The following is a 24,159-nucleotide window of genomic DNA, read 5'->3' on the forward strand; positions in this document are numbered from 1 at the left end:
AGGATGGTGTAAAGAGGATTGCTCAGAGAACAAAAAAGAACTTTAAGAGAAAAATGCATATGAAGGCTGAAACAAAAAATCTAATAGATTGGAAAATCAAGTTCAGAGGGAAGGTCTCAGAAAGCTGAAAAAAATGAAAAGCAGAAAAGGGAGACAGGTTATGAAAGTCAGGTGATTACTCTAGGAGGTCCAATAGTGACTGATACAATTTCTAGGAAGAGGAGAAAGAACAATACAAGCGAGTTCACCCAAAACTTAAGATTTCTAGCTTTAAAAGACCCCCTCCTAAGCTCAGAACTATGGGTGGAAAACAGCTCCGTACCAAGATTCATTAACTATGGAATTTCAGATACCAGAGATAAAGATTTCAATCAAAGATTACCCAGAGAGGGCAAATATGTCTCACAGGAAGGACTGTGAATAGCAGTACTTCAGGGACATAAGGAGAGACACAGTCAGCACTCCCAAGGAAAATGACTTTCTTTCAGGAGTCAGGACCTGCCTGACCATGTTGTGAGGACAAGTGCTATGTTCACAGGCAGGTAGGGGCTCAGAGTCCGGCTACTGCAGCCTCTGCTGAACACAAGAGGCAAATAAGCAGGCAGGGACGCTGCACCCACCCCACTTGGACAGAGGTAAAGACAGGAACAGGGAAGGGAGTCTAGGACACGTGCCCACCCACAGCCCATGAGATGTCCTTCGCGGAGAGTCTTAGGGGGAAATTCAGACAACTGGTACAGTACAGGATTGAATTAGGATGACGATTAAAAGAAAGGACCTAAGACAAGGACAGTAATGACACAGAAACAGAAAGCTTGTGTAAAAAACCTAAAATAATAAACTGGGCACAGTGGTATACACCTATAATTTCAGCAGCCTGGGAGGCTGAGGCAGGAGGATCACAAGTTTAAGCCCAGCCTGGGCAACTAAGCACTTAAGACCTCGCTGCAAAATTAAGAAGAAAAAAATTAGAAAGGGCTGGTGATATAGTTCAGTACAAAGTCCTGGGCTCACTGAACAACAAAACAACAAAAAGGACTAAGCTCAGTATGTATCAGGGCCCATAGATGGCAATACCAGGAAGCGCAAGACTGCATGCGCAGGACACAGCCTCTGTAACAGGGGCCTAAGAGCTCCTCTCCCACCATGGGGAACTCAACAAGTGGATCTTTGCAGATATGGAGGTAAATACCAAAGCAAAAGAAGGCAAGCAGTGAAGCTGATTTCCCAATGATCTTTGGTTAAAAAGTGTTTCTGTTTCTAGAAAACAAGTTCTGCTCCCATGACTCGTTTCTCCTGTGTCCTCCTCCAGCTCTCACCCACCGCCCCCTTGGCCACGGAACGTGAAGCAGGGAGCACCACCTGGTACCAGGTGTCTTGTCTTCCCGCACATCTTCAGGAGGCTGTCCACACATCTCGTCTCTTTCTTTAGAAAGGCCAGCTCCTTCCTTCGCCACTCCAGCACTTCCTTCATATTACACTGGTTCTCTTGAACTGAAGGACATTTTCTCTCTGCAACAACAACCAAGTAACCCAACAGGCCCCAACAAATGTGTTGATTTCCATGGCATCCCATTCTCCCACCTTCCTTTGCATTTGTTCTCAGGAGAAGGGACAGAGGGGCTTCGGTCAAGCTGTGGGCTTGGCAGCATGGAATGAAAAAAAAGAGCAGGCACTCTGGCTTTGGCATTATTTTATCGCTTTTTCCTAAGAGCACCAAGCCATCCATCATCATCTTTCACAACTTTCTGGGAAGAGATACTGATTAAATGAACTACAAAAATATACATGTAGGCACTGATTTTTTTAAAATAAATCATTTATTTATTTGGTACAGGATCTCTGTATACAGCTCATGTGATTCTGGGGCTGGCAAGGCATGCAGTACCAGGGATCAAAACTGGGCCCTTACACTTCCCAGGCAGGTGCTTAAAGTGCCTAGCTATCTCCCCAGCCCCAGATTGTTTTATCCTGATAAATGCTCAGCAGCCCAAAGTGCACGTCTCCACCCAACACTTACTCAATTCCCAGATGCTCAGGAACTGAGTCTTGTGCTTCCAGATCAGCTCCAATTGTCCAACTAAAATGGTCCCATCCTGGAGGTCACCAGCAAATTTTGTAAACACAGAGTCGGCTACAGCCATCAACTTCTGGCCTTCCTCTGTAATACTGGCTAAAATTTTCTCATCAGTTCCTGAGGAGAGGATGAATACATTCAAATCAGTGGGCTCCCCTCCTCCCCACTCCCTGTGGATATCACAGGCATTCACAAAGATCTCTGGGTCTCTCCAGACTCTCACGAAGCACAAGTAGGAGGTTCCCAGATGTGCTACCACTCCACCCAACTCTGCTCCAACTCCAGAGGTTCAGGTCTTACCCTAACTTGTCTCCTGCCTGGTTCCCATGAGAGGGAAGAGGTTTCTGCCAAGAGGCAAATTAAGCTAGGAGAACATTTGTCTTAGACTATACACAGTCTATAAGAATGGTCTGGCTTTGAACCTCTGGTGCAGCAGCAACTCCTGCAGGAGGTGCAGTAAGGTACATTCATACACCCAAGTCTAGGGGGACAACCCACCCTGTGACATTCCCAGCAGAACCCTTGTACCATACAACTTGAAGAGCTGCTCCACATCTCGCCACGTGAGCAGGTATTTCAGAATCTCATCTGGGTCATCCACAGCTTGCCCACCACTCCGCGGCCAGGACTTGGTAATCACAGCAGACAGCACGATGCCAAGTTTCTGGCAATCACGGCAGGAGATTCCTTCAAGGATGCTGGTCTGAGACTACAGGAAAATGAACAAAAAGAGGAAGGTGCAGAAATTTTTCTTACTAGTTTGCCCTTTAGTAATGGCAACAAGGTACCCAAGGTACCCAATAGCAGTTCAGAAATCTACTAAAGGTAGTTTTGTAGGACCTCAGAGAAACCTAAAATAGAGGTGAGGGATACAGTACAATAGCAGAGTGCGTGCCTAGCATGACTGGGAACATGGGGTCAATTCCTAGCACATGTGCGTGTGCACGCACATACATGTGTGCACACACACGTAAAACAGCCAATAGTCTTTAGAGCACTTCCATTTCCTCTGTACTAGTTTCTCAAATGATCAGTGCTAGAGATGTGGAGTAACAGACACACACCCACACCCACACCAACTACACCCATGTCAGGCCTCCTCCGCCCGGCTCACTGCAAGCTATTGCATCTTTCTGAGACTTTCCTATCATGAAAAATATCAAAATCTATATGAGTGAAACCTCAATCATCATTTGTTTTATGTTCCTAAACCATAATTCTTTCAAAGACTGTTCATAAACCACAAACATTTTCATTGCCTTTCTGATTCTTAACTAACAAACAAAATGTTTTTCTTCTTTAGGTTCAACAGTTTTCAAAGCTTCAGCAAATAATTTTTTAAAAGGGATAAATTTACAACAAACACGCCTTGCCACCTAAAAGGACAATAAAATCCAGAAACACGAAATGAATTATATGTAATAGCTAAGTGGGATTTATTCTGGGGGAAATTGGTTTAATATTAAAATTAATATAATACATTGTATCAAAAAAATCACACAATCACTTTGTTATACACAGGAAAAGTTTTTTTATGAGATTCAACACCCCGAAATTAGAACAAGGATGCTCGATTTCATTGCTTTTTATCACAGTACTGGAATTTCTTTCTTTCTTTCTTAAAATTTCTAACCAGGGCCATCAACTGGTGCAAACAAATAAAAGGCATTCTGATTAAAAGAGAAGAAGCGAAACTATCCCTATGAATAGGCAACATCATTGTTCATGTAGAAAACGTTGCATATGGTTCTCTCTCACGCAGACACCCCCACCAGAGCTACAAAATAAGCCCAGTCAGGATGCAGGGTGCAAGAACAAGGTGCAACTGTATTTTTATATGCTCACAACAAACACTCTAAAATTAAAGCTAAGGGCCGGGGAGATGGCACAGTAGGATAAGTGCTTGACTGGCAAACGCAAGGATCTGAGTTCAATCCCCAGTTCCACCAAAAAAATAAATTAAATTAAATTAAAGCTAAGAAACTAATTCCAGTTCCAACCACAAGATAAGGTTGAAAAAAATTTCACAAGAGATGAAAAACAAAACATTGTTCAAAAGAAATTAAAGATCTCAATAAGTAAAAAGACATCTCAGAATCAAGGATTTCTAGATGTGATGTTGCAAAGATGGTAATATTCCCCCAAACCCACCCACAGATTCCACACTGTCCTTTGAAGAGTCACACCTCATTTCCTTGAAGAAACTGAAAGAGTGAAAAGAGCTAAAACTGTAAGACTTTCCAAAGAGGCAGAGCAGTGGCAGACCACATGCTTAACATGTACATGAAACTAGGTTCAGTCTCTAGCATTGAAACCAAAACAAATAAACAACTTTTATTTTATTTATTTATTTTTTAACGTATTTGGTTGTTATAGGGTCTCATTATGCAGCACGGACTAATAGTGACCCTCCTGTTTTCAGCCCCCTCGGTGCTGGGATTACAGGGGTGCGCCACTACAGCCAGACTCTGTGGCTGGCTCAGTGCGCCCTGGGGGTGGGCTGGTGTGGCATGAGGTGCCAGGGATCAAATTGTGGTCCCTAAGCTTGCCTAAGCTTGCCTATGCAGGCGTGTTAGTCCCCTGAGCTATCTCGCTGGCCCCAATAAACAACTTTTAGTAGAAAACAGCCTTAAATCTTCATGACCTAGAATTTAATAAAAGATCCTCTGATAGTAGAACTATAAGCAACAAATCTGAGTATAGAGAGGCACACACATAATCTCAGCATTTAGGAAGCTGAGGAAGGAGGATTGGGAGTTTAAGGCCAGCTTGAGAGCTACACAGTGAGTTCAAGGCCAGCCTAGACTGGACTAGTAAGTCTCTGTCTCAAAACACACACACAGGATGTGAGGGCGATCTGGCTGCAACTTCTGTCACCCCATTGATCACCAGGGTTGATTCGGCTGATCTGGCTGGCTACGCGGGTGTCCCCTTCCTCCCTCAACGATCCATGTGTGTCCCTCCCGCAGCTGCGCGCTCGGTCGAAGAGGACGACCACCCCCGATAGAGGAGGACCATTCCTCAGTCAAGGGTATACAAGTAGCTGCGCTCCCCTGCGAGAACCTCCAAACAAACTCTCAAAACACACACACACACACACACACACACACACACACTCACAAACTACGACCAATGTACTGGACCTCATCAAAATTAAAAACAACGAAAACCACAAGAAAAGACAATCCATAGGATGGAAGAGACTATCAGCAGATTATATGTCTGACAAGAAACTTACATATGGAATATATAAAGAATTCTTATAACCAAAAATAAAAACATACCTTATTAAAAATAGGCCAAAAATTTGAATAGCTCTTTCTCCGAAGGAGACATAGAAATAGTCAAAAAACATATGAAAAGTAATAGTATTAATAAAAGTAGTAATTATTACTATTATATTATTACTCATCACAGAATCAAAACCACAGTGAGATCTCCCTTCATACCCACCAGGAGAGCTAAAATCATCAAGCTTAATAGTACAATCAGTGGCAATGTGGAGACGCTGGAAACCCCCTATGATGTTGGCTAGAATATGAAAGCTCCAGCTGTGTTGGAAGTTGAACTCCAAAGAATTTAACAGAGGAACCATCTGAACCAGCCATTCCACAGCTAGGTATGGAATTTCACCAAGAGAAATGGAAAGACATGCCCACAGAACTGTATGTGAATGCTTGCACTAGTGTATTTATGAAGCTGGAAACAACCAAGATATCCATCAGTGGACTAAGGGAACAACAACTCTATACAATATGGTATTTATATAACTTACTCACACTGTGTAATTTCACTCCTGTGATGGTGAGTAGGGAAATCTATTACAGAGATCAGAGCTAGACTGGTTATTGGCTAGGATGGGGGACAGGTGGATAGAGGGGTGGGAGGCGACAGCTAAGGCAGGAGGATGGGGTTTCTGTGGTGAGGAAAATGGCTTAAAACTGTCTGTGATGGTGGCTATACAATTCTGTGAATAACCCAAGCCCACTGAATTGTAACCGTGGATGGATAATAGATTAAGTAAAACTAGAAATGAAAGCCTTGTAAAGTTACTAGCTAGTGATGAAGATTAGAAGCCTCTGGTCCCTGGAAGATGATAACTTGTACTTCTGGAACTACTTGCTGGCCAGCTGGGATGCTAAGGCCTACATTAGAAACAGGAGCAGGGGTGCTAGGGTTAGTAGGGAGCCTGGATGTGTGGTGTTCTGAGGAGACTGCTCCTGCCAACCAGTGAGGGACAATCTCTTTCCACTTTGCCAAAACAAAAAAGCCCAATGTGGATTGATAGCATCTTTGTTGTTTTTGTTTCGCAGAATGGGGGACAGGTGGATGGAGGGGCGGGAGGAGTGCTTTACCACCCAGCTACATCCCAGCCTGAGATGAACTTTATGGTTTCATTTGTTTTCCTTCCACAAATGTTCAGTCAACCTTTTGGAGTCTTTCTGTGCATGCCTGCCAGGCAAGCCTCAGTAGAGGAGGAAGCCAGTGAGCTGCATTTCTCACAATAGGCTCTCATAGGCTCTTGTGAGGCAGCCTACACGTCAGTGGGTGTGGCCTCGCCCAGCACAGGCAGCTTCGGCTGTGGGAAGTGGGGAGAGGGCAGTGGGTTTCAGTGATACCACCCCAGGCAGGAAGGGGGACACTCAGGACCCAGCCACTGTTCAGCCCAGGCTGTTAGAACTAGCAAGCACTGACAGTCTTTGGCTCCAGGGATCCCAAGCAGGAGAGATGTGTCACCTGGCAAGTGGAGCTCACAGCTTCAAAGACACAATTCTGGAAGCTTCTGGCCACACTGTCACTGGGGCTGGTGGCATCCCACTGAGTGCTGCAGAAGGCAGCGATCTGGAGGCGAGGGTGTGCCTGCAGACATGGAAGTGTGTAAGAGTCAGAAGACTGCCCTGAGGCACCACCGGGTAGAGCAACCCATTATTCTCACCTCCTTGCCAGGCCCTGTCAGTATGACCTCCTCATCTCACACTAAGCACACCCTCCCTGCTTCCCATCATCACAGGGGCAAAGAGGAAACCAAGTATCTTTTCTTTTCTTTTTGGCAGAACCGGGGATTGAACTTAGGCCCTTGCGCTTGCCAGGGAAGCGCTTATTCCACTGAGCCATCTCCCCGGCTCCCCAAGTATCTTTTCACTTGCTCTGCAAAAACAGCAGCTTAGAAAACAGGTACATTGTGAAAAAGAATTTATTTTTTTCCTTTGCTTCCATTAAGATCTGTTTGACAGGTACATTGGTTCATATCCCATAAGAACCCACTTTCCTGGGGCCAGAGGTCTGCATTCGAAGTGAAGAGTGCTTTTTATGTTCTCTCCACGGTCACCCTGTGTTACTAAGGCTTCTGTCACCCACAGAGCTTGGAGCACGTGCCTGGGGGAGGACCTTGCCCTGTATATGTGTAAGCCTCTTCTATTGCTCTCAGGGAGAGCACACTAGAACTTGGAAACCTTTTCTGTGGTCAAACTGAAGGTCAGATCAGAAAAAGAAAGGCAAAGCCACGGCTTATGCTACTTCCCACACAACCAGACGGGCCATCCTGATGTTCCGTTCACACCCACTGGTCCTTCTGAAGTGCTGGTCTCCCTGATGTCCCTTTAGCCACCCCCAAGAAGAGCATCCCTGATGTCCCGTACTTGCTTCAGCCTTCCTTCCATGTCCCCCAGCAGCGACTGTTTCCAGCCATGTGCCCCAGGGAAGTCTATGCCCACCAGCCGCCGCCAGACCTGCAAAAACCAAATGTCACTGATGATCCTATTTAAAAGACAGGCAGGGTCAGGGAGACAGCTCAGCGGCATAAGTGCCTGCCTGGCATGTGCAAGGTCCCGAGTACCAAAAAAAAAAAAAAAAAAAAAAAAAAGGACAAGCAGAGAGGTGAGGACATAGAGGTGTAGTCCCCACTATTCACAAGGCTGCTACAAACAGGCAAAGGTAAGTTGGTGTTAATTGTGGGAACAGATGCCCACTGCTCATCCAGGTAGCCAAGGAAGGAGACTGCACTGGTGAACAGGCAGCCCCGCCCCAGGTCTGCTGTCTTGAGTTCCTTGCTGTGCTTTCCGCAGGGACAGACACAGCTCTAGTCTTTGAGAGAACAGCACCTTCTGTGGCGACTGACTCATCCCTCGACGGGACTTGTGGAAAGTTCTTTTGGTGAGGAGAAGGTCAGGGACAGAGTCTGTGCTGAGGATGGGGCGGCCAGACCTCCTGCCTTCTCTCCATGCTTTGTACCCATCCAGGAGGGCACTGCAGGCTCCCAGGGGCTCCTGATATCACCCACCCTACAGAACAAACCTGCTCTCCTCACAGCACTCTGGAGTGACTGCCTGAGGAACCCTCCCCATTTCTGGCTTCTCAGAAACGTCATGCAAGCACAGTTTCCCTCAGCTTTCCCATAAACAGATCCACCTTTCCCATTTGCCTTCTTTCCAAGGCCAGGCAAATAACGGGAAGCCTCGGTCTTAACACAGACACCTTACGTGTTTTAACACAGACACCAGTGCAGTTCAGGGCAGCGCCCTCAACATCGACATGTCTGCCACCACTGCTACTGCTTGGCTGGGAGCACAGCCCAGGGGTTCAGTCATGTCTGGCGGCCACACAGACGCCCTCTTGATAAGCAGCAACACCCTCTTCTTGGGAGGCACATGGAGGGCAGGCTCACAACGGGCCTGGCTGGGGCTCTGCCAACAGGTGGTGATGGTTCACAGTGGCATACAACCGCATCTAGCACCTTCAGCAGCTTACCTTAATCTCCTCGGAATAAGAGAACATGACATAAATCCCTGCATACAGCATGTTCCTTTTCAACACTTTCTTGAGCCAGTTTCGAGTGGCAGTCAGAGCACCCTGGAACACAGTCTTGCTGTCTTTAAACCCTGGGCCTTCTATGTTCTGTGGAGAGAAGGAAGACGTTGCTGGCCCTGCTTGGCAGCTCCTTATTCCAGCTGGTGCCCAAAGGCGTTGTCCAAAGCCCACTGGACAAGCACTCTGTTCTCTCTAGAACCCTGGGCTCCACCAAAAGGTGGTGGGAAGATGAGGGAGGAGATGCATGCAGCGTCTGTGTCCTCTGAGGTCCTTCAGGAAGAGGACCCTATCTCCTCCAGACCGGATGAAGATTGTGCCTTGAAACCCAGAGCTTGCAAAGCCCCAGCCATGCAATCCACATGACAAAGCAGCCCAAGCACACTTTAACTGGGAGGATGATACCAACCACTTGCAGCACAAGTCTGGGGTCTGTGGCAACCAGCACAGGGGCTGGATAAGGGGTCAAGAGGCAAACTGAAAGCCAGACAAGGTGGTGAACTCCAACATAATTACAGGCACAATCCCTCGACCTCCCATCACAAAAAACAAAGAGAAAAAAAATCCAGGTGGGCCGAGCGTGGTGGCACATGCTAATCTAATCTCAGTCTGGGAGGCTGCGAGGCAAGAGGATTGCAAGGTTGAGCCCAGCACCGGCAATTAAGTGAGACCCTTCTCAAAATAACAAATGAAAATAGCTGGGGATGTAGCTGGGTAGAAAGGCCTTGGGTTCAAAGACTTGGGTTCAATCTGAAAAAGAAAGAAAGAGAAAGAAAAGCAGCAGCCTGAAGGAAGCACTTGAGGCTGAACTCAGCGAACCCAACTGTGGCTTTTCTCCACCTGCCTCGGATCAGTCCACCACCCAACCAAAAGCCAGACACTTGTCACAGCCAGTCTGTTACTTTCAATTTCAGTAATGCAAGGATTTCCTGTTTTCATGGCATAGGGAGTACTCTTTCTAAGCAACTATAGATGTGACTAACCCAAGAACTCAACCAATAGCAAAGACAGAATTTTCCATAGAAAAATAAATCCTGTATAACTGCTATACTTCTTAAACCTAATTTATTTTGGAAACTGAAATCTGCCTACCATGCATATAGTGTTTACTCAGGAGTGCTTCCTTTACCAATAAATTTAAATCTAAAAGGTTTTCTGTTAGATCTTGAAGAAAAATTGAAAATGATAAGGTCAAACAATTAAATTATCTCTTTCCACTCAAGTTAAAGTTTTGACTTATAAAAATGTTGAGAAACAGGCTCAGTATAAAATCCTCTGTCACTTTTATTTTATTTTATTTTTTGGTGGTACCAGGGATTGAACTCAGGACCTTGCACTTGCCAGGCAAGCGCTTATTCTTCTGAGCTATCTCCCCAGCCCTTCTGTCACTTTTAAAGAACACTCAAGAGTACTCAGATGGGTGACGTCACAGCCATGCAAAACGAGCCCCAAGAATGGGTCCAAGGCACAGGGGAGAGAGCAGGAAGCAAGGCACTCAGTGTGATGCTCAGAGAAGCCACAACTGACCTACAGGGGGACAGCAAAACATGGTTCCTATTGGGGCATGGAGGGTGAAAGCCCCGGAGAGACTGGGACTACCCCAGTTTAGGACTAGAATGTCACCCAGGAGTCTCCTGTCTTTGGACATGGGCTTTGGAAGGTGACAGAATCACGGGGCCACAGTATGCATCAGTGGGTTCATCCCCAGCAGAGTTCAGAGCCACATGTGCTATTGGGGTGTAGGGATGAGACCGGGAAGAGTGTGTTCTAGGACTCTTCCTTCTGTACTCTTCTCTTCTTGCTCTGCTTTCTTGTGGCCATGTATGAGTGACCTTCCCTCCTCTATTACCTCTGCTGTCCTGTTTCTGCCTGCCTCAGAGCCAGCCGACCGCAGACTGAAACCATGAGCTGAAAGAAAGCTCGCCTCCTCTAAGCTGCAGCTGTTAGTGTTCTGTCCCAGAGATGAGAAAGTGGTAAAGACTCAGGGACACAGGGCACGGAGCTGGGCATGTAGCATGCAGACTCAGCTATTGTCCTGTATGGCAACATGAATAAAAGAGCTCCAGGGGAGAAAGACCATGTGTGTTTTGGGGAAATCTGATTCTTCCATTTTCTGTGAACGAAAAAAATGGGAGCGAAAAAGAAAGGCCACCTTATCAGCAAGCCCTTATCTGGCGGTGAAGCTGCCTCCATCAGCTCTATAGTTTATCCAGGGACATCTTAGGTGCTAGATATCAATTCCCTCCCTCCCACAAAAACCATGGAGGGGGACTTAATACAACAGCTGCTGGAACATTCTCGACGCACAGAACAGAGCTTAATATCAAGCAGGTACTCAATGCATATCCATAGCTGGATCAGCCCCTCTGCTTCACTCCAGCCAGCTGGAAAACTGGTGTATTTTCCTTTTAAATGGAGGCCATCTGAAACTCCACGCCTCCCCTGAGTGCAATATTAGAGGTACTAATTCCATTTACCTGTAGTGGCTCAAGTCTAATAATTCTGCAGATGAGTTCTGCAGACAAGGCGGGGATCTCATAGAACTTGTGGTCTCCGATGTTGCTGCAGACAGCTTCATGCAGTTTGAGGGACAAAGGCAGGTAACACTGCACCAGGGTCTGCTCCAGAATCCTACCCAAAGTCGAGAGAGATCACCACTGTCACCCAGAAGAAATGGGAAAACAACACCCACTAGCGATGCCCAGGTCCTTCCCTTTGAAAGACCTGCGAGAAAGGCACTGATCCACTCTGTCCAAGCCCATGCCTGGAGAATTTCAATCCTCCTGAACTTCTGACTCAAGAGCAAAAGGGAACCAAGTTGTCTTTGTGGCATGAGCTATTCTAACAAAAGTGAGTTAAGTCACCTACAAACACAACCCCTTATTTTGAAAAAGAGCCAGGGATATATGTTACTCATTACGAAAATATTACGTCTATTTGAAAATGAGCTTTGCTTCTACGCAGAGAGGGCTGAGAGCAAGAAACACCTGAAAAAGAACACAAGGTGCATACGGAGTTTCATCTAACTCCTCATGGACCTGATTTCTTGTTTTCTGACAGAAATTCATGGGAGGATGATGGCAGTACCTCAGCAGCCACTGAGGTAGTTCAACAAAGTCCCAAAGGTGGTGATGTGCACAGAGCCCCGGAGTGTTCACCTGAACTTTACACACGCCAGAAGCCTGGGCAGGGAGGGGGCACAAATCCTCAAAACTTTGACGCTCATGCACACGGCTCTGTTCTGTATTCTGTCCCTCCCAGCAGTGATGGCACGCAAAGGGACAGGATAAGTGACTTCAGATAATTATCAAAGCCACCTGAAGTTTTCATTTTAAAGGCTCTGATTTGAAAAAGACATATAAAAACTAAATGTTAAAAAAAGAAAGACTCTACTATAATCCCAGCACAAACCTGAGCTTCATCTGGACAACTTCAAAAGTTATTGAGACCTCATCTCAAAAGTTAAATATACATTTTTTTAATTTATTGATTTTTTTTTTTTTTTGGAGATAGGGTCCCACTATGTAGGTCAGGTAGCCTGGACTATGTAGCCCAGGCTGGCCTTGAACTCCTAATGATCCTTCTGCCTCTGCCTTCTGAGTGCTAGGATTATAGGTGTGTGCCACCATGCCTGGCTAAAACACTTTTTAAAAGGCTGAGGATATAGCTCAATGTAAAGGCCCTGGATTCAAATACCCCTACCAAATAAAATAAAATAAATCAGTAAATAAAAATAAATGAAAACCACATAGGAAGAAAAGACCAAATGGAAACAAAATGTCAGGAGCTAGAGCTGGCCAAATAGCTCAGTGGATTAAGGTACCTGCAAGCAAGTGCAGGGGCCCGGGGTTCGATCCCAGGCCTGCCATGCCAGCCCCGCACCCAGGGCACACTGAGATGGCAATTGAGACTGGGCATGGTGGCGCACACCTATAATCCCAGCTCTTGGGAGGCTGTAAACAGGCGAATCACTACAAGTCCAATCTAGTAGTGAGACCCTGTAGACCCTTCCCTGAAATACAAAAATCAAATCAAATCTCAGGAGCTGCTATTACTTCCTTGTTAAACAATTAAATGATTAGATTAGTTACTTGTAAAGAGAAGTGGGCGTGTGCACTGGTTTGTGACCCTCCCGCCCTGACAGCAGTGTGAGGCTACCGCTCAGCAGGGGCAGCAGGTACAACGTGGGGCTAAGATCGGACTTGGCTTTTCTACTTACACGCCATGGTAAGTGTCCACGAGCTGCAGCAGCTTCTTAAAAATTTTCTCAACATCCTAGGATCATGAAGAGAAGGAAAATGACAGATTAACTAACGTATGCTCTCTTGGGAGAAGCAAAGCTGAGAAAAAGCCTAGATGTATCTGAATAGTGTAACAATCACTTTCTTCTTCCTACGGAAGCATTACCCTCCTGACTCACCAATAAAATTCAGGATTTAAGATTATACCATTTTCTTATGTCATATTATTATTATTTTATGTATTTGGTACAGGGTCTTACTACGCAGCTCGGACTCGTAGTGATCCTCCTGTTTTCAGCCTCCCTAGCACTGGGGTTACAGGTATGTGTCACCACATCTGGTCTTGGTCTTAGGGTCTGGCTCAGCAGCCCGGGGGTGGGGCTGGCATGCCATGTGTTACTGGGGATCGAGCCCCAGTCCCTGTGCTTGCCTAAGCAGGTACTTAGTTGGCTGAGTTATCTCACCAGCCCTATACCATTTTTTACATCACAAAGTTCATAAAAGGAGACAGCAACTAGGAAGCCAGACACTGCACAAGGCCTGTCAACTCTGCCTCCCACAGGTGTGAGTAACACAAAGGGCCGTTACTTTCAGTTGTATTTGATGAGACGACAAAAAAAAAAAAAAAAATTAAAAAATTAGAGAAGTCAAATTTTTGACCTCAAAATATAATGACCCTTTCTGGTTCTGTTATTTCTTAGTGCTGTCTCTGCCCAGTCAGTCCTGCAGGAAAGAACCACCAGCCCCAGATGTTCACCCACCACCACACTTTGGGGAGAAATCTTTAGTTCTGCCAGCCGATAGTGAATCCCGATGAAACAGTCCAAAACACAAGCAGGCGCATTGTTCAGGAACTCGGTGGTCTTGTCCATGTATTCCACCAGGGCTCCCAGCGGGAGCAAACTAAACCAGGACCGGAAGAGGTACTTGTCCACATGTAGCAAATGCTTGTTTTTATTCACAAACTGAAGCAACTGATCCCTGAGAAAAGAAAAACAGCAACAGAGAGAAATGCCTTGTTGAGATCACAAAGCAAACCCAGATTAAAGGAGCATAAAGTCGAGAGTCGAAAACGTTCAGACTTCAGACATGATTTCAATGGCACGTGGGGATGAAACAGACACAAGAGCAGCTTATGGATTTGCTAAGATGGAGACCCTTGAGGGTGCTATGTGGAGTGGGGGCAGCTACCACAGAAGGACACGCACCACGGGACTGCCCGATGGACAGCACTCACAGCAGCAGGATGTAAGATGGTGGGGCTCATGTGGCTCGGGGACAGAATTTCAACATGAGTGGACAATGAGTTCGGGCAATGGAGGGTGGGGATGGCCACACAGCCACATGATGTGCTTAATGCCACAAACTATACACTTCAAGGAGCTTCACATACTAAATTATGGATGTTTTACCAGAACTTAAAAAAAGGAGGATAGAGGCCGAGGTGTAGCTCGGTGGTAGAGAGCTTGCTTAGCCATGCATGAGGCAATGGGTTTGTTCCCCAGCACTGCATACAAAAAAGAAACAATTCACCAGGAGCTGGGTCTTTTGATGAATTTGTGAGTGTCCTGGGTTAAACCAAGCGGGTGAGCTCAGCGAAGATCTTTAAACAATGCTGATTCTGCAGCTCTGTACTGGAGACCCAAAAAGTTGACAAGTAGAAAATCAACAAAGCAAGAAGTAACAGAGGTTACGAAAAACATCCACACAGGTTCGCTATGTACTAAGGGCTCCACACAATTTTTTTTTTGTGTGTGTGTGTGTGCTTGGGATAGAACCCCAAGTCCTGATGCACACTAGGTAAGTGCTCTACCACGGAGCCACATCCCCGCCCTTAACTTAAGGGTCACTGTTACCTGAAGTACAGATCGCTAGCACCCACATTGTCATTTGCGTCTAATGTTAACAGTTCAATTTCTTCTAGGTGGCCATACATCTTTAATGGATATTTAAAACACACACTTACATAACTAAATGGTTTTGAATTGGCTTTAATTTCAAAAGGCTCATATAGTAGAGAAGAATAAGAACTCAACTGAGCTCACTATTTTAGCTAAAATTCTGAAGCTCACTCCTACAGGATTGGGGCAGGATGATGAAATCTGGAAGTTTCTTCTACAAAAACCAAAGTCTTCTCTAAGGAAGTTTTCTTATCTGAACATTGGCTCGCTTAGAAGTATGCTATTAAATTTCCAAATGTTTATTGATTTTACAGATGTTTTAAACCCTTTTGCTCACCTGTAGTTAAGGAACATGCCCAGCAATATAATATTTTTTGTTTTGTTGTAGCACTGGGATTTGAACCCAGAGCCTTTGCATTGAGCTACATCACTAACCTCTTCTACTTTTTATTTTGAGACAAGGTATCTTCTAAGTGGCTAACAGGCCCAGGCTGGGCTCCAACTTATGATCCTTCTGCCTCTGCCTTCTAGAATAGTGAGATTACGGGCATCCACTCTGCTCAATGTGCTTTAACACTCTTCAGCGTGCAGAGTTGCCCAGTCCAGAACAGGCACTCTTGGCCAGCCCCTCCTGGATCTGAGAGGGGGTGTGTGTCCTACAGGTGTTGGGTGGAGGGGTCCAAGGGTGCCAGCTGGTGGGTCTGTTCAGAAGGGTTTCTACTTAGCCACAGTTGTCTGCCATTGGGGAGGAGCACCCCACCTCCAAGTTTTGGAGTCACCCGTGGTACCTCTTATCACTTGTAGTTTTAGCTTTCATTCCACCCCGCTGGGTGTGACACACATTTTCTCTACACTTTGTCTCTCATCCTCTGTGACTCTACTCTGCCCCTTCAACTGGCGAAATGTGTATTTCTCAGCTTCCACTTTATCTTTTATTTTTCAATTTTGTTCTTGAAGAGCCCTCCTTCATGCTCAAGAGCAGAAGTTGTGTGTGTGTGTGTGTGTGTGTGTGTGTGTCCATCCCCTGGCCTCCACCCAGGAGATCCCAGGCAACACTTAGAGACATATGTGATTCTAACACCTAGGCAAGGGTGGCCAGCCTGGCAGCTTCTTGTAGGTGGGGACCAGGGTACCATTTTCCCAGCCAGGCATGGTGGCACATGCCTGTAATCCCAGCATGTGGGAAGCTGAAGCAGGAAGACTGCTGTAAATTGAGGTGACAAAGGCCTACACAGTAAGCTCAAGGCCAGCCTAAACCTCCTCGCAAGAATCTGTGTCAAAAAACAAAAACCCAAACCAACCAACACACAGCAAATATTCACACACCTTCCCATACCCAGAATACTTTTTTTTTGGTGGGGAGGTACTGAGGATTGAATTCAGGACCCTGCACTTGCCAGGCAAGTGCTTATTCTACGGAGCTATCTCCCTAGTCCCCAAAATAGTCTTTACATATGGAGTGATCCAGTCCCACAACTCAGCAGTACCACAGGTGAGAAATCAGGCCCTCTCATTTACAATAGGTAGTGGGGTTTTTTTTTCTTAAAAGTTAATTTTTAAAACTGTGGTAAACAGAAGCAAAAATCTGCCATTTGAAGGTCTACTTCAGTGTTACCCTGTTCACACTTACGCAAGCACCAGAACACCGCCTCTTTAAGCACTGTTTCCCCTGATCCCGCCTGCCAGTGCCCTTTCTACTTTCAATTTCTATGAATTTGATGACTCCAGGGACCTCACGTAAGTGCAATCACAGAGTATGTGTCTTTCAGCGTCTGTTTTGTTCCCTTCAAAGAATGTCCTCCGTGTATGTCCAAGTTGCAGCGTGTGCCAGATCTCCCCTCCTTCCACAGCTGAGCACCGCTGCTCTGATGGGGTGCTGGAGCTGGACCACCCTCCCAGCCTGGCTAGAGGACTCAATCCTGGCGGCAGCCACCACCAGGTGCAGAGACCCTCTGTGGCTCTAGATGGTACTGGGTAAGACAGAATTTCCTGGTAAGACTGGGGCAGGCCCCCAGCACTCGATTCCTTCTTTTTTTTTGAGGAACCAGGGATTGAACTCCAGCCCTTGCACTTGCCAGGGAAGGAAGTGCTTAGTCCACTTGAGTCATCTCCCTGGCCCCAGTCTTCCTTCTTTTGATCCTTTTTAAAATCAGTATCCTGGAAAACCAGCAACCTAGCACAGCGGGTGGAGACTTTGGTGGTACTTCTGTTGTCCACTCCTGCACATGAGCCCTAACAAGGCCTCACACCTGAGACCTGTCCAAGATGTTCTTTAGTCTGTGCCCCTCTCGGTTTGCAGGCAGATGTTGCTTTTATGTCTCTCTAGGAAATGGATGTGTTGTGTTATTTTGTTGACACCTGTGTTGCTTTTAGCTTTTGGCAATTGTGAATAATGCTGCTATGATCCATGGAGGTGCAGATACCTCTTCAAGCCCTTTCATTTGCCTCTTGGGGTTATATCTGCAGAAATGAAATTGCTGGATTTTGTTTTGTTTTCTAGTCAGGAATCAAACTCAGGACCTTGCACTTGCTAGGTAGTTGCTTATGCTACTAAGCTATATCCCTAGCCCTCTTTCTTCCTTTTTCTTTTTGTATTTTAGGGCAGGGTCTACAGGGTGTTCAGGGTCTCGCTACTAGATCAGACTCATAGTGATCCGCCTGTTTACAGCCTCCCAATCCCTGGGATTGCAGACACACCACCACACCCAATCTCAATTGCCATCTCAGAGCACACCGGGGGCGGGGCCAGCACAGCAGGCCTGGGGATCAAACCCCTGGCCCCTGTGCCTGCTTGCAGGCACTTTAATCCACAGAGCTATTTGGCCAGCCCTTATATCTTTAAAAATATCCTATTATTTCAGAGAAAAAAAGAAGACTTCAAGTAATCTTCTGAGGACTTTTGTGTTCTCTGCACGTATTCTGCTTTATGGTTATATAGTAGAGTCACACTGACCAGGCTGCTTTGTAATTGTTTTTACTTGACATAGTCAGGAGCCCTTTAACAAGATTTAAAGTGGCTAAAAATAGGTCAATAAGACCTATTTTATAAGGCTCCTGTGTATATTTCTGACCTGTCTCCTTTCTTAAGCTCTTTGGGTCCTTCCTGCGGTGCTGCCTGATTCCTGCATGGTGTGGAGAGCATGGGGTGTAGGCTGGGATGCACCCCGGTGGGAGCACCATTCTAGTACACGTGCTGCGGCCCCAGTTCCATCCCAGAACTTCATACAGCATTCCTTGTGGTCAAAGTCTGCTGGAGTTGAATTTTTTCAACTTTCACTTGGAAAGATCTTTATATTCCTTCAGCGTGAAGGATGCTTTTTGCTGTTGTTGTTGAACATGCAATCCAAAATCGACAGGGTATTTTGTTGTTGTTTGTTAAGTAGTTCAGGCAGGCCTTGAGTTCCCTATGTATCCCAGGCTGGCTTTGAACTCATGGCAATCCTCCTGCCTCAGCCTCCTGAGTGCTGGGATTACAAGTGTACACCATCATGCGCAGCTTAAATAGATAGTTTTGTTGTTTCTTTAAAATTGAGGACTTCAAAGCTAGCCTGCTGTATTGTCGCCTCCACAGCTTCTGACCAGAAGGCCAGCACTGCACTGTCAAAGTGTTCTCCGCCCCCGCCTCGGCCTACTTCTCTTTTTGCTTTGGGTCTCTACTAGCTATAACCATGGTGCATACACAAACGTGGGTCTTGCATTTGTCCCACTAGGCATGTACCTCATTTGGTACATGTACCTTGTAACGGCCAGGTTGATGTCATTATCAATTATGGAAATTCTCAGCATAAACCCTAAACATATTTCTTGTGGCCTTCTCTTTTCCTTTGTCTTTTCACTCAAATGTGTTGTACAATTTGAAGCTGGGTGTGGCTCTGCCTATAATCAGGCACTCTGGAGGCTGAGGCAGGAGGATGGAGAGTTTGAAGTCAGTCTGGGCTATGTAGTAAGAAACTTCTCAAAAAACCACCAGCACCATTAAAATCATCCCACACATTTCTGATATTTTCTGTTCTGCTGGTTTTTTTTTTTTTTTTTTTTTTTTTTTTTTCCTGTTTTCCTTCTATGGTTGAGTTTGATCATTTCTGTTGACTGGTCCTCAACTTTACTAGTCCGGTCTGCCAATAAGTCCATCAAAAATGTTCTTCATCTCTGATATCCTATCTTACATTTATGACATTTTGTGACATTTTGACTTAGCTTCTTAAAATAAAGTAAGTCCCCTATTTAGAAATGAGCTCCATTTCAGAGGAGTTGTTTGTAAGTCTGACTTAGAAGGCGAAAAAATGAGTCTTACACAGTACACCTGGGAAAGTTTGTCATTCAAATGTTCATAAAACAGGGACTTACTATAAATATAAACATACATATTTGTTTACACCTCTCTTCTGAGTTTTGTGTGTGTGTGTGTGTGTGTGTGTGTGTGTGTGTGTAACCAGGGATTGAACTCAGGACCTTACACTTGCCAGGCAAGCACTTATTCTAGTGAGCTATCTCCCCGGCCCCATCTTCTGAGGTTTTCCATCCATTCTTGCATATTGTCCCCTTTTTCTTCTAGATCATTTACCTTATTAATTTTTTATTTTGTGCTAGAGCCTCACATTGAGCTACATCCCAGGTCTTATTTTATTTTATTTTATTTTTTAATATGGTAAGACAGTTTCTTACTAAGTTGCTAAGGTGCCCGGACTGAATCTGAACTTGAGATCCTCCTGCCTCAGCCGTCCAGAATGCAGGGACTATAAGCATGTACCATCTTGACAGATCAGTTATTTTGGAGAGTGTACCAGGAATCGACTCTGTACTTCCTAGGCAGGTGTTTGTGCCACTGAGCTATATCCCTGGTCCAAGCTCAGTTATTCTAAACATGCTGCTTAAAAATGACCCACTCCTGGGCTGCTGACAGCCCAGGATTATCTTGACCTTTTTCTCTCTGCACTGCTCCGTGTTGGGAGCGATGGAAGCTAGGAAATGGATCACAAGTGTGTAGGTGGGACTAGGCCTCAGTACCTAAAGCAAACAAGCTACCTCAGTCCTGAGATAAACATCCTGTCTGGTTAAGGTCAGCTATTAGTCACTAGGCAACCTTGTGTCACAGGTTACTAACTTTGCACAAGTATAAATAAAGGACCGTTTTGTTGTGCATGGCGTTAGTCTTGTCCATCAATCAGGCAGACCAGCGACCACCTAGCCCAGCTTTTGTCCTCGTCTCTCTTTCTCATTCCTGCTGCTGTTTCTCGTGGGGTAGAACTGATCGCAGTGGGAGCAACAGATCCCTACAGCTGGGCAACCTCCTCTTCAGTCAGAAGTGCAGGCAGCAGTGAAGACAAAGGGAGCAAGGTCATGGCTTTGGTGAGGTTCCACTTGGCACTGCCCTGCATTCTCTGGACAAAGGGAGACCGCAATGGCCCCTTGGCAGAAGATGGGACCTAGAATGACCAGAGTGACTACTCCCTTCCTCCTCCGGCAGGATGAGGCACTGGGGCTTCAGCAGAGCCTCTTTCTGTTCTGTTCCTGGCTGCTTTGGCTGAAGGACAGGCACAGTCTTGTCACACTGCAGGACACCAGGCTCCATGGTCACCCCTCACTGTCCTCTGTCTCACCCGAGGCCCCAGGGGCACCGCTCACCACACCGTGAGACCTGAGCTATTCTAGCCCAGTTCCCTGCACTCGCTATTTCACTTTTAGCACCTCTGCAGGCTGGCCAGCTGGCCAGGCCAGGGACCACGGGCCCCGAACCCACGGAGGCAGCTCTTTAAATGCAGAAATCCACACACCTTTGTGTGTGCGCAAGAGAAATTCCACTGCAAAGCCAAAAGTATTACCTTAGTAGTCTGTTTTGCTCACAAAGGTTAACTTGTCATCCTTATTTTTGTTCTATAAATCTACTACTCAATATTTTATAAAAATTATACTCCAAGGAAAAGTAGGTGGTTTTCTGAAAAATACCAATGATTTTACTTCAACTACCAGGGTGCAGGCCTTCTAGCTGGGGGCCATGAGGGCATCCTAGAGGAGTGGGTGGGCACTATACTTTTGTAGGTCTAGAGTTTGGACCCAGGGCCTTGCATGTGCTAACAAAGTGCTCTGTCACTAAGCTTCCTCTGCCACTGAGCTACATCCCTTGCCCCTTCTGATGAACTCCAGCTTAGGGTCTCACGAAGGCAAGCAGGAACATTTGATCCTCCTGCCTCAGCCTCTTGAACAGTGGCATCATGGACATGCGCTACCGTGTCCAGTTCCAGGTACACTTTAGAGCCTAAAATGTACTTTCTTCTAGGTGAGTGCTGTATGTCCTGTCACAGATTTTCAGACATGTAGAATTCTTATGGAGGCCTCACTGGTAACCCACCCTGGGGGTGTCCCGCAGGCTCCCCACAAGAGGAAACCGTGATTAGAGACAATGGAGCTGTGCTCATGAAATGCACGCGGCCCACAGTGAGGTCACTCACAGGCCAGCCCTGAACTGCACGAGTTTTCCCCAAAACCTTGCCACACAGAGGGATTAACCTGGAACATCAGCCTTTGAAAAGCTGCTCAGTACTCTGTACTCTGAACAGGGCCAAATGACCCACTACTGTCTGGATAACACAACCACGTTGCCCCAAATCCCCTTCTCCAGTGAAGTCTGAACTGCTTCAGTAAAACATCAGAGTGAAAAAAATGATCTAAAAAACAATACTAAGTCAGGCGTGGCATCACATGCCTATATAATCCCAGTACTCTGGAGGCTGAGGCAGGAGGATTGTCATGAGTTCTTGAAGCCAGCCTGGGCATAATAGTGAGTTCAAGGCCAGCCTGAACTGTACAGCAAGATCCTGTCTATAAATAAATAAATGTATCAAATATGCTTTTAAAATAATTTATAATAACATTTTAAAACATGTTCATATTTAATAGCTAAATATTAAGGGGCTACTGTCTAGCTAAGAAGGCCACATGTTTAGTTAGCATGCTGAAGGTACTGGGCTTGATCCTCAGCACCACCAAATAGTAATAATAATAATAACAACAACAGGGCTGGTGAGATGGCTCAGTGGTCTAAAGCACCTACTTAGAACAAGCTTAGCAAAGCACAGGGACCGCGGTTCAATCCCCCAGCACATGCCAGCCAGCCCCGCCCCCGGTGGGCTGAGCTGGCCACACACACACTAAATAAATTTTAAAAATAAATAAATAAATAAAAAAAAATAATAATAATAATAATAACAACAACAGGTATATATACCATGGGAATAGCCCTAAGCCTAGACACCTAAGTTTTCTCAAGTACTTTTCCTAGTAATACTTTCTTGTGATGAGAGGCAGTTCCTCCTATTTGCATACACATTACAATTATTCCTCCGCTATAAGATAACACCAGGGAGGGGCTGGCCAAATAGCTCCGTGGATTAAAGCACCTGCAAGCAGACACAGGGGGGTTTGATCCCTGGGCCTGCTGTGCTGGCCCTGCCCCAGGAGCACGCTGAGAGGGCAACTAAAACTGGGCATGGTGGTGTGCATCCCAGCGTCTTGGGAGGCTGTAAACAGGCAGATGGATCACTACGAGTCCAATCTAGTAGTGAGACCCTGAACACCCTGGAGACCCTTCCCTAAAATACAAAAACAAAACAAAACAAAAAACCCACCAGGAAAAGATATAGTGACCTATAACAAGCAAAGTCTTTGACTCAGCAGTTCTACTTGTAGGAATCTATGTCAAGAAAACAACTGGACAGGAAACAGGAGGCTGTTTACCAAACCACCTCGCATAGCCAGGAGTGCTAGCACATGTCTATAATCCCAGCAGCTTGGGAGGTTGAGGCAGGCCTGAGCAACTTCGTGAGACCCTGTCTTGAAATAAAAAGTAAAAAAAAGTCCGAGAAAGCCCTGGGTTCAATCCCCAGGGTCAGGGGAAATTACAGAAATGACCCAAATGCCAACAACAGAAAACTGTCTAAACAAATGGTGGCATATTCTTCGAGTGGAACTTGAGGGTGTCATTACCCTGACATTGTGGATGTGCACGCACTGACATTAGGTGGCTCACAGGGGCTGGAACCTATAGCTCCCTGGGAGCACACTTGTCTATGGTGTGGAAAGTCCTGGTTCCATCCCCAGCACCACACACACACACACACACACACACACACACACACACAGTGTGTGAAACACTTTTAGGTGAAAAATCTGGGTTGTAAAATAATAACTACTATATATGTAAATATATTTTTAAACATTTATGGAATGATTTTTATAAAGATTCTTTAAATCCAGGGATTTTGTACTGAGCTATAGTCCGTGCCCTTTTTATTCTTTATTTTCCAAGTGGGTTTTTGGTAAATCTCCCAGGCTAAGCTCAAACTTGCAACTCCCCTGTCTCAGCCTCCCAAAATGCTGGGATTTCAGGTGTCTACCACCACACCCACTTAATAAACAATACACTGCTTGTCATCATTATTGTCTTAAGCATGTGAAACTCCCAGACACCCCTATGTGGACAGAACACAGAGATACATACACCAGGATCTGCAAGTAACTCTGGGCTTGTTGGTTGCTTTATACTTTTCTTTGTGGCCTTTTTTGTTTCACAGTGCAAAGAAATCACATTAATCGTCTGATAAGAACCAGGGGTGAGTGAGAATGTTGGAAAGAGCCCTCTACCCTGAGCTTCAGGGTAGCCATTCAGGGGCTGGGCTGCCTCACAGCTGTGAGCACTGGGCACACTCCCAATGCGACAAAAAGACAGAGCTGTTCTTTCATAGCTGTGCTGCTCTAGGAACAGCGCCTCAACTTACAGATTGGCTGTGCTTTCCCGAAACTTTGCAAAGAGGATCCCTTCGAGGGCTGCCCACATGTCCTCTGGGTGGTTCACTGGCTCAGTCTTGGCAGGGGTCAGCTGCAGGCAGTAGTGTAGGACTGGCAGGGTGCCCAGCCACTGGTGGATCCCGTGTTCCATGCATGATTGGTACAGGTTTACCAGGAACACTGGCCACCTAGGAGGAAACCAAGGCACGACATATCAGATACACCTGTGTTTGATGTCCCAGAGTGACTGCTACCTATAGAGAGAACAAGAGCACCCAGCATGTCTGGGTGGTATTACCAGCCCACGAGACACAGGGTGCAGGGAGACACAGGGTGCAGGGAGACACAGGGT

General features: G+C 46.0%; 1 protein-coding gene across 1 annotated transcript in view; it reads right to left on the bottom strand.

Moving 5' to 3' along the window:
* Window positions 1-24,159, bottom strand: part of Rnf213 (ring finger protein 213) — a 115,247-nt gene that overhangs the window by 67,541 nt on the left and 23,547 nt on the right. The window contains exons 11-20 of the mRNA XM_023699247.1: window positions 23,798-23,995; window positions 13,884-14,103; window positions 13,101-13,156; window positions 11,359-11,512; window positions 8,825-8,971; window positions 7,717-7,806; window positions 6,815-6,937; window positions 2,606-2,786; window positions 2,021-2,194; window positions 1,363-1,512 (exon numbers count right to left, since the gene is read on the bottom strand). Of these exons, the coding sequence (XP_023555015.1) occupies window positions 1,363-1,512; window positions 2,021-2,194; window positions 2,606-2,786; window positions 6,815-6,937; window positions 7,717-7,806; window positions 8,825-8,971; window positions 11,359-11,512; window positions 13,101-13,156; window positions 13,884-14,103; window positions 23,798-23,995 (1,493 nt within the window). The remainder of the gene's footprint in view (window positions 1-1,362; window positions 1,513-2,020; window positions 2,195-2,605; window positions 2,787-6,814; window positions 6,938-7,716; window positions 7,807-8,824; window positions 8,972-11,358; window positions 11,513-13,100; window positions 13,157-13,883; window positions 14,104-23,797; window positions 23,996-24,159) is intronic.

This window comes from Octodon degus, unplaced genomic scaffold, assembly GCF_000260255.1.
Source record: "Octodon degus isolate 3935 unplaced genomic scaffold, OctDeg1.0 scaffold00112, whole genome shotgun sequence".
In the NCBI taxonomy this organism is placed as follows: Eukaryota; Metazoa; Chordata; class Mammalia; order Rodentia; family Octodontidae; genus Octodon; species Octodon degus.